Source organism: Cibotium barometz, chromosome 45, assembly GCF_041138505.1.
Source record: "Cibotium barometz isolate CiBa-2024 chromosome 45, ASM4113850v1, whole genome shotgun sequence".
NCBI classification, from domain to species: Eukaryota; Viridiplantae; Streptophyta; class Polypodiopsida; order Cyatheales; family Cibotiaceae; genus Cibotium; species Cibotium barometz.
In genome coordinates, this window is record NC_141090.1 from 19,030,451 (window position 1) to 19,041,468 (window position 11,018).

Sequence of the window (11,018 nt, forward strand, 5' to 3'; positions counted from 1 at the left end):
AGTTAGTGCATTTGCCTAAGGAAAACAAGACAATTGGATGTATAAAGTCAAGCATAACGCTGATGGTTCAATGAGTAGGTATAAGATAAGATTGGTTGTAGGCAAGTGGCTGACATTTTCACCAAGGCATTGGAAACAGAGAAGCTCCAAAACTTTAGGAGCTTACTTGGAGTACTCTGTGTGGAGTTAAGCTTGAGGGGGAGTGTTGAGATATCCAGCTCAACTAGTGCTATGATGGACATTGATGACCCGCTCGGGTGATAGCTTTCACACTTATGCCGATGGCATGGTTGGTGAGATTATGGTTGATATACCGCCAATGGATGACAAGTTATGTGACAACCCCTTTATAGTACTAGAGTTATGGCATAGTTATAGTGCCATCTGATATAGTTAGGTTCACCCTGTATACCAGCCATTTTTATATGTTGTTTTAGTAGAGTACTTTCCCTTTATGTATGTACTCATATCTTTTAGTTATATGGTTGCACAGAAGAGAACAAGATATAATAAAATTCAGTCATCCATCTCTCTCTTGTGTCTTGCTCTCTCTTGTGTGTGTGTTTTTACTTGTACTTGGAACTCAATGTCTCTCTCTCTCTCCCCCTGCATTCTTTTTGCATAGCCCACCACCACACAAGCCACACCGATGAATACTCCAAGACAAGTCACACAAACCCTTCCCAAACATCGCTCGACTACTTTGAGTCATAGAAGACAAGATTGCTTTTGTCGGGTTGTTTCCGTGGTGGTGGATCCATAGATGCTTCTATCCCTCTCAGTGTGAGAGTCCACCCATTACCAGTTGTGAGGGGATGCCATGCTCACACTCATCTCATTGCTTCGAAACAAACCCCTCTACCCCAATCCGGCTCGTTTCCAATACCAAGTAGTGGGAGGAAAATGTGGTCCTCAACTATGTTGGCAACAAGATGAAGGTCGAATCTGTGAATTATGCCATATAGTCTTTTCCCAATGACTTTATGACTACATGGCATAAACTTAATAATGCAAAGAAGGACCAAGTTTTCAATCAAATCATGAGTGAGTCTAGGCCAGCACAAGGCAGTGAAGAGGTCCATCCTAGATGGATCACATGGTGAGTATAATGAAGCACTAGCATAGTGTCGTTACACGCAAGGTAAATATAGGGGGAGAAAATCCCTAGCATTGTGTACACGAGATTTGGGATGAGGAGTGTAGGAAACCTAATGCAAATCCCCACATGAAAAAGCAGCAGAAGGAGGCCACAACCAAGAAAATGGAGAGCATAGGGAGCTCCCATCTTGGGAGTGGTGGCTCGGATGCTTTTCACACATACTTTGTAAGTATTAATAGTACACTCACTCACTTTTGTTGGCATAATGGGCATTTCATTTTTATTAAGTATTCATGCTTCATGCTTCCAATAAAGAGTGGTCGGTTGTGTAGTGAATAATGCAAAGGAAAGGTATGTCTTAAAAGCACGGCATGTATGTCCTCCTCAAGAAACTTGAGTGAGAGGGCATCAACATCAACATCAATTGGACGGATGTGGTCAATATGGTAAGCCACTACATTTTTCACCCATCAAATAGTTCTTACATCACTTGCCATTTTTGAGTTTTTATGTTATGAATATTCTTTACAAGGACCAATGACAAACCTTGAGGCCACCAATTGATTAGGTTTGGCCTTGCGTCCCCAAGGCACTATGTATAGAGAAAACACCTTTAAATACTTTTTTGTCGGCTCCATGTGTTTGATCATATATTGTAAACATAATTAAATAGATGTTCTGTAACTTCTTCTTACTAATAAAAATTCATGTTTTGTGACCTTTGAATATAGATGTAAGTACTCTTCAATATTGGCACAGTTGGTAAGAGTGCACTTGGATATATGATTATGCCCAAAAAAAAACCTACATCCCCATCGAAGTATTAGGTCAAAATACGTGTCAAAGTATATGTCAGAATAATAGTCGAAATACACATTAGTAAAAGCATTGAAAAGTTTGTCTCATAAAATATTTAAGTGTTTTGACTCTTCCCTATACGACATGTATTTCAACGCATTTATCGATGCTTACATCGGCATGCATACCGATGCTTTTGGAGTTTTTTTGCATGTTCATTTCTATTTAAAAAAACATCACAAATAGACCTGCCTATAATAGTGATATGTGGTAAAGTGAATTTAGAGTATTTGGAACCCTTTGCCAATAGAGCCTAGCTAGGTTTATTCTTTATTAGTCACACACTTCTAATTAGCAAAGAGAGTGATTACAACATCGTACAAATAGCTTATCATTATTATTGGGATTGGGAGGAGACTTTTAGGACCGTATTACTCTTAGATTTTGAAGACATTAGGCATGGTTAGCCATGTGTAATAGGTTACAAACTTTTTTCAAGACGATAAGACTGCAGTTTAAGAGTTAATAGAAAGAGGCAGAGAAAGAGTTAATGGGAATGATGTTTAGAAAATAACTAGAAAGATATGGATCTAACGATTATGCGTCTTGAACTACACAGAGTTATAGGGAGATTAGCATCTATAGATGGTTCATAAAGAATGTTTCTAGGTTAGTAAGACCTTTCCAATAGTTTTTGCTTTTATGAGTAAAGCCTCTACGTCCCTACCAAACCATAAAAGAAGAGATTAGACACTTAGATGAAGAGATATAACACAAAATGAATTTAGAGATTAGATGAATGCATTAGAATAATAGAGAGAGATAGAAGCAACAAGGACAGAGAGATGAGAGGCGTAGCGAGCATATAACAAAGTAGTTAGAGAGCTTAAAAATTTTACTAGAGGAAGGATTTAGATGAGATGCATCAGCTAGTGTAAACTTAAACAAAGGGCATACTACAAGGAGTACTCCCTCGAGCATAAGTGAGAATGATCCAAATTACTGGGATTGAATTATTTCAAGTCTAAAGAGAATGCAAAAGAGAGGGAGAGCTTTAGTACCTCTCACACACACACACACAAGAGAGTGCAAGACACAAGAGAGATGGATGGCTAAATTTTCTTCTATCTTCTTCTCTTGTAAATAACCATATAACTAAAAGATAAGAGTACAGACATAAAGGGAAAGTACTCTCCTACAATAACATACAAATGGTTATGGTCCATTGTGTGAACCCGACTATATGACCTCGTGCTATAACTATGCCATAACTCTGGCACTCCAAAGTGGCTATCACATAGTCTGTCATCCAGTGGCAACATATCAAACATAATTTCACAAACCATGCCACTGGCATAAGTGAGGAAGCTATCACATAGGTGGGTCATCAATGTCTCGTACCACTAGTTGAGCTCGATATCTCAACACTCCCCCTGAAGCTCAACTCCACACACTACACTCCAAGTAAGCTCCTAAACCTGTGGAGCTTCTCTGTGCCCCAATGCCTTCATGAAGATATCAACCATCTGATCCTTTGTGCTGACATATACTAGATTTACATCGCCTGATAGAACCTTCTCTCTTACAAAGTGATAATGCACCTCAATGTTCTTTGTTCTAGCATAGTATATTAGGTTACTAGGAAGAACACCCATTTGAGGGTTTGATGATTTTCAAATGATATCTGAGCTGCACCAACCCACCAAAGCTCAATCTCCTTATATGTTGTCAAAATAAATGACAATTGCCCTATCCACGGGCTCACCCATTTCAGATAGTACCTTATGAAAACAAGCTACCTCACAAGTTGCCATACTCTGCCATTGTGCTCAAGAAGAAAATTGTTGGTTTCTTGTTACTACTACAACTCACAGTAGCACTCCCAAATGAGAACATAAAACCACTAGTAGATCTCTTGTCTACAATGCTACCATCTGTGTACCCATGTAGCGCTATCTCTATATCAGCCTCATAGAAAAGTCCATAATCCACTATGGACTTTACGTACCTAAAATCCGTCTAGACACATCCAAGTGTGGCTTACTAGCAGCTTGCATAAACGGACTCACAAGTCCAATAGCATAGCTCAAGTATGGCCTAGTAATGGTCATGTAGATCAAGCTACCCACTAAGCGCCTATACGTAGTGGGGTCTCTAAAATCTCACCTGTATCTATGGAAAGATTTTTTATCATGCTCCAATGGGACTAAAATAGGCTTATAGGTTATCATACCATATTTGGACATGTCCAAGCCATACTGCCTGTGCAATAAAAAAATGCTATGAGGTGATCTCACCACCTCTATGCTCAACTCAAATCCTTCATATCAAACTTCTACTTCAAAATCCTCCTCACATCATGTATGTTAGTATCACTATCACCTATAATCAAGTATCCACATACATGACTAATAGCATGATCTCTCTATCTATCTTTTTCACATAAAGTGAAAAATATGCATTGGATATCCAATATCCAAGGGTAGCAAGACACTTCTCAATCTTGTTTGACCATGCTCTTGGTGCCTGATTCAAGCCATACAAGGCTTTGCATAACTTACACACAAAATCTAGGTTCACATCACTCTCATAACCTAGTGGCTGTATTATGTATACTTCTTCTTGGAAATCACTATGCAAGAAGGCATTCTTTACATCCATCTTATGTAAAGACCAACCCTTTGATACAACCATAGCAATGACAGCTCTCATGGTTTCCATTCTTACAACTGGGATGAATCTCTCTTCATAATCAGTGCCATAAATCTGCACATAGCCCTTGTTGGGGCAACAAAATTTTCCTTATACCTGCTCAGTGAACCATCAGTGTTATGCTTGACGTTGTGAGGTGAAAACAAGAAGAAAGACCATACCTCTATATAGCCCTTCACCTCCCAAGCTTTGATACAACAACTACAAAAAGGGGGCACCAACAACCAACACAAAACACCACACAAAGATACCTCAAAACTCTGTACTCCACAAGATAATCAAAGACCGCACACTTATCCACAATAATGTAAAAAAAAAGTCCCTCTTTCACAATTCAGCCGGCTCCACTCGGCTTCCTTCACTCCCTTTGCCTGCCCACAGCTCTACTTCTGCATCCCAAAGGCGGCCACCCTGACCGTGCTTCCCTCTCTTAATGCACAACTCCTTCGACTCTGTCTGTCGGCAGCTTCACTTTACATAGCTTTGTGCAGCTGACCAAGAAACACCCTCACTACTCCAAGGCTGTCACTTAGAGGCGGCCAACTTCCTTCGCCCAGCAGCAGCCCTGTCTGATATCACCAAAGTCCACTGGCTCTATTCTGCACCTAAGCAGCTCTCCCTTCTAATCGCTGCAGCCTCCATGCTTTAGCAGCCAACACCTTCATTCCCTGACTCTGAGGCCGCCCCCTCCTCTGTACAGACAGCCCGTCTCTCTCTGTCCCCTGTCTCAGCTCTCCCTTCACCCAGTAGTCACCAGCACCATAGCCAGCCTTACCCGCTTGCGCCTGCGGGGTTGCGCCAACCACACACCTGGTCGCTAGGCCTACTCCTTTCTTTTTCGCTACCCGCCACCATCGGCCACGTCCAAGACAAAGCAAGGCAACTCCCTAGCCAATCGGGAGCCCCAGTCGTCACTATTAGCAACCACAGTTAACACTCCTTCGTCTGCAGTGGTTACCAGCCTTACTCACGGTCAGCAAAAAGAACCTGTCCTCTGCAGCTCTCTCCCCTCCGTCAGCTCTACACGCCTCACCCAAGAAGCATCCTCCCTCCAAGAAGGCGGCCAACTTCCTTCGCCTTTTCCTCTTCGCCAACCTTCTAGGCGACTCCCTCGTGCCGGCGAGGGTGCTGGCAGCAAAACAAGCGCCCAAGTGGACCTTTCTGTTGCTGGCTATGTTGGTGGTGTTTTTTATTTATTTATTTTTTTATTTTGCCTAGAAGATGGGTTATATCTTCTCACCATCACTAATGAAGTAAATGTAACTTATATAAGTACAAAAGATTCTCTTCTTCACACACACACAAATATCTAGATATTATTGTGACCCCTTTAAGAGGTGGTTCACACACACACACATGCATAGACCAAATAAATATCATCTTAGAAGACTCTCACACACACCTACTATATCAAGTACACATAGAAAACCAAAGATATGGACTTGCTTTCGATATTTATGATTACATGATTAAAGCAATACAAGAGTTAGAGACCACTTGTTTTGAGGAGAAACTTCTAGAAATTAAAAATAGGAAGATGCCATGGATAAAAAGATACTAGCATTGGATGCAAATGAAACATGGGACTTAGTGCCTTTGTCTAAAGGAAAAGAAGGTAATTGGATGTAAGTCAGTGTGTACGGTTAAGCATAAATCGGATGGATGGTGATGAGTAAGTATAAGGCAAGATTGGTATCCACGGGTTATGCACAGACCTATGGCATTGACTATGAGGATACATTTAGCATACTTTTGCAAACCTATGGCATTAAGACCATATTAGGGAGTTTGTAAAATTCTCCTTACTTTGGGATTTTTCTTTTCAATCTACTTTTTGGTGTATCTGGAGCATACCAATACCAAAGTTGTCAAAGAATATGTATTTAGAGCCTACTCTTTAAGATCTTTCCAATCATATGTCACATGAGGGAGTGTTGATAAAATCTTAAAAGGATTTACCATGCCCCCGTTTTTTAATCTTACAAAATGAAAATTGGGATTTTCCCAAACTTCCTAATATGGTCTTCATTGATTATGAGGAGACACTTAGCATGCTTTATATGAGGAGATATTTAGCATACTTTTGCCAACCTATGGCATTAATTATGAGGAGACATTTAGCGAGACATTTAGCATGTTTTATATAACGAGATATTTAGCATACTTTTGCCAACTTATGGCATTAATTATGAGGAGACATTTAGCATGCCTATGAGAGAAAGGAATCCATGAGAACTATCATTGTTATGGCTATGAAGGGTTGGTCTTTACATCAGATGGACATAGATAGTTCTTTCTTGCATGGTGATTTGCAAGAAGTATACATGATGTATCCACTAGGTTATAAGAGCGATGCACACCCAAATTTTGTGTACAAGTTATGCAAAGCCTTGTAAGGCTTTGAAGTAGGAAGCCAGAGCATGGAGGAACAGGCACCCAGAGCATGCCAAAAAAAAATTATGTGCAGATTACACAAAGCCTTAAATCACGCAGGTAGAGCATGGTCAAACAAGATCGTAGGTAGTATCTTGTTACCATCAGACATCTGATATCTAATGTAGAGTTTTCACTTTATGTGAAAAAGATAGATAAAGGGATCATGCTATTAGTAATTTATATGGATGACTTGATTATCATTGGTGATAGTGATGCTGCAAACATACTTTTGAAGCATAAGTTTGAGATGAAGGATTTGGGTGAGCTACAATATTTCTTAAGTATAGAGGTGGCGAGAGCACCTCATGGAATTTTGTTATTATGAAGGCAATAGAGCTTTGACATATTGTCCAACTATGGTATCATAGATTATAATCCTTTTTCAGTGCCATTGGAGCATAAAACAGAGCTTTCCATAGGTACAAGTGAGATTTTAGAGTGAGATTTTAGAGAACCCCACTCATAATGGGTATCTTGATCTACACGACCAATAATAGGCCAGACTTGAGCGATGTTGTTAGACTTATGAGTCAGTTTATGCAAGCCCGCTAGAAGCCACACTTGGATGTGGCTAGATAGATTATCAAGTACATAAAGTCATCAGTTAATTATAGACTTTTCTATTAGAGCTCCTCTTTGAATAACTTGAACGTTGTAGCTTGGATAATTTTGGCTTGTTATGGTGTGGTAAAACTTACCTCTAGACTACATTTTAACCATCGTATATGTAGAATTATAAAGAATGAGTGTATAATACTACTTCATTCAAATGTGTTATAGGCATGGATTACTTTGTTCTCCATATGTGGTGCAACAAGGTAGATAAAATATTTCTTTAGGTCAATCAAGGTTCCTTCACACATAAAGATAATAATCTAAAATAATAAGTGCTCAATTTTTAGTTCGAATTTCTATGACATCTTTTGTTCCTATAACAATCAAGGAGTTATGCAGTAGACATTCTACTAATCTGAACTTGAGTTGATGAGGCTCGATTTTGGTGTATAGTCATATCCTTTACATTATTGGCTATAAAATGTATTTAGTCCTTTTGAAATATTTTCGAGTGAAAGGAGTAGACAAGCTATGGGACTAGCCCCATAAATAATTGAAAGGTGCTAAGCAAGCAATACGATTCATAAAAAGATAAAAAATATATAAATCAACGAATACAGTTGCATTTTATAGTGCACCTGCCTACACACATGCACACATGTGTTGATTATGATTTAGAAGATACATTCATAATATTTTCAATAAAAGACTAAATTTTAATCATGTTGGCAAGGTTTTGTTGCACCATATAAGGCTTTCATCTTATTGTTGCTTGTCTCTTCTTTGGTTCTTACATCTTTTTATTTTATTAACATTGCTAGTAGTCCCTCTTTTATCTACTTGAATGTGGGATCTTGGACACTTTTGGCTTATATGATGTGTTGAAACTTACCTCTTGTTTTCATTTTGACCATCCTTGTAAAATTAGAAAGAATGTGTGTATAATATGAATGTGTTCTAGGCATGGATTGCTCCATGTGATATAACAAATAGATAAATCATCACTTTTTGTCAAATATATTTTCTTCACAACTAAAATAAAAAGTCTAAATCGATGATTGCTCAATGTCTAGTTTGAATGTTTGTGGGTTAAATTTGATCCGCAGAGATTGTTGCGACTTGATCTCTAACCGTACACTTGGCCCCGACCAATTATTATCCACACACTCCTATTGCTAATGCACACCACATATGTGTCACACCGACACTAATTGGATGAACCTGCTATTTGGAAAAAAGTCTCGATTGAATATTTATGGGTTAAATTTGAGTTGCAAAGATTGTTGTGACTTTTATGCCTGAGCAATAAAATAGTAAACATTCTACACCCTCAACTTGAGATGATTAGGTGTATATTCACACTGTGATGTGATTCTGTGTTGTTGCATAGTAAAATTCTTTTCAAATATTTTCCAATCGAGGTAGTAGATAAGTGGGCCCCGCAAAAATTTGAAAGGGTGTGAGACAAGCTATTATCTGTAATATTAAGAAAAGTAATATTTGACTTTTAAGGCAGACACGTGGGTGCTCTTGACTTAAATGTGTTGTTACGGCTTTAAGAGATAAACGAGAGCATGCTAAGGACAAAGCTTTCAGTTCTTGGGCGCCAAGTTGGTGCTTGACATTTTGCTAGCCTGGAACCAACGGTGCGCAATCAGTGCTACGCTTTGGATGAGACATCGCATCAGTACAGGAAAATTGGATTAGCGATCCATGATGATACCCTAATGATAACTGTTAAGACGGTAAGGGTCGAATTAGTATGTTTATATTAAACGTGATTAAAATTAGGTTAACGACTGCAGCCCATTATGATCTTATATAAAGAGCCAGATCTCCACTGCAACACTAAGCATTCATAGCTTTGACCTCACCACCACCCCCATCCTTCCTAACAAAACCTGAGTTTAGTAAACACCATGGGGGGTTTCAGCAATAAGCCCTTCATCATCACGGCCCTAGTGGGCGTAATACTGTTGAGTTGCGGGATGAAGGGCAGTGACGCCGACTGCACTGTGACGAACAACTCTGGGCAAGACATTATCATAGTTCCTGTGTCCGTGACCGTGACCATCACCATAAATGTTGAGGCGGGGGCGACGGTAACGGTGCCCCCCAGCCAGCAGAAGTGCATGCTCAAGAATGCGGCGTCCGGACACGAGCTCGGGCCCGTGACCCTTCCAGACGACAACCTGGTGGTCATCGTGGACGCCGAGATCACCGGACTCGTCGATGTCTACGTAGCGTCCCTTCTCTCCGGAATACTCCACCTGAGCGTCAGCATCTGCGTCTCTCTCTAATTTGGGCTTTTTAATGCTACATGGTTACTTTTAGCATGGCTAATTCACAGCTTTCTTACACCACATATCATATGTACTCACCATCACCACCAAGGCTACTTTTAGCATGGCTAATTCACAGCTTTCTTACACCACATATCATATGTACTCACCATCACCACCAAGGCGCTACCCTTTCTTTTCTCTAATGAAAATTGTCACACCCTTCCACTTCCGTACTTGGAAATACAAGCACTGCTTATATTCATGATGTTGTTCATGGCTACAATGAACCAAGTTGAACTTTGTTAGAACATAACTCTACTGTACACCAATTTATGCCTTTTCTTGCCATAACCATGGATGTTTAGAGAGGGAAGATATGGATTTCTTTTCTTAATAAATCTCAATGTTAAAAGGTTTAATTTTTGAATTTTTGAATAGAGTAAGGGTGCTCCTTTGGGACCAATAGATCCTTCAATGTCATTCTATAGAGTAAGGGTACTCCTTTGAGACAAATATCTATACAAGATTAACCACAACCCCACCTCCCTCCACCAGGTGGGGCTAATTCAAAATAACCACTCCTCCTACAAGCATGAGGAGGAGCCAAATCTCACATTTTCCAATGCAATTTTGAATTTGAATCTAAGAAGATCTTTTCTCACATCTTTCAATGACATCTTTGTATACATGCTTACATACCTATAGATACACACACTTATATATATTATGTATGTATGTGTATCTATAGGCATGTAAGCATGTATATATAAATAGATTTATATGTATGTCGACACACACACATGTATGTTCATGCACACACACACACATAACACACAGACACCAGCACATGATACGTGCACACACGCATACAAACACACATACACACACTCCCACGCATGGACGCACGTGCAACATATAGAGATATGCACACTTGCACACATACTCAAGCTTGCACATACACACAAACATATATATTATGTGCATGTGTAAGAGAGAGAATATACATACACACACACATATATATATATTATCTATGTATGTGTATCTATAGGTATGTAAGCATGTATATATAAATAGATCTATATGTATATCGACGCACACACATGTATGTTCATGCATACACACACACACAC

At 39.4% G+C, this 11,018-nt stretch overlaps 1 protein-coding gene across 1 annotated transcript; it reads left to right on the plus strand.

The window, feature by feature from the left end:
• Positions 1–9,464: 9,464 nt before the first annotated feature.
• Positions 9,465–10,145, plus strand: LOC147612505 (uncharacterized). The gene is made up of 2 exons (XM_086782806.1): positions 9,465–9,923; positions 9,995–10,145. The coding sequence occupies exon 1, from the start codon at positions 9,520–9,522 to the stop codon at positions 9,898–9,900; it is 381 nt and encodes a 126-aa protein (XP_086638932.1). The 5' UTR covers positions 9,465–9,519; the 3' UTR covers positions 9,901–9,923; positions 9,995–10,145.
• Positions 10,146–11,018: the final 873 nt, after the last annotated feature.

Excerpts from the sequence above, each read along its gene's own strand:
- LOC147612505 (XM_086782806.1), top strand. The coding sequence starts at position 9,520 with ATGGGGGGTTTCAGCAATAAGCCCTTCATCATCACGGCCCTAGTGGGC.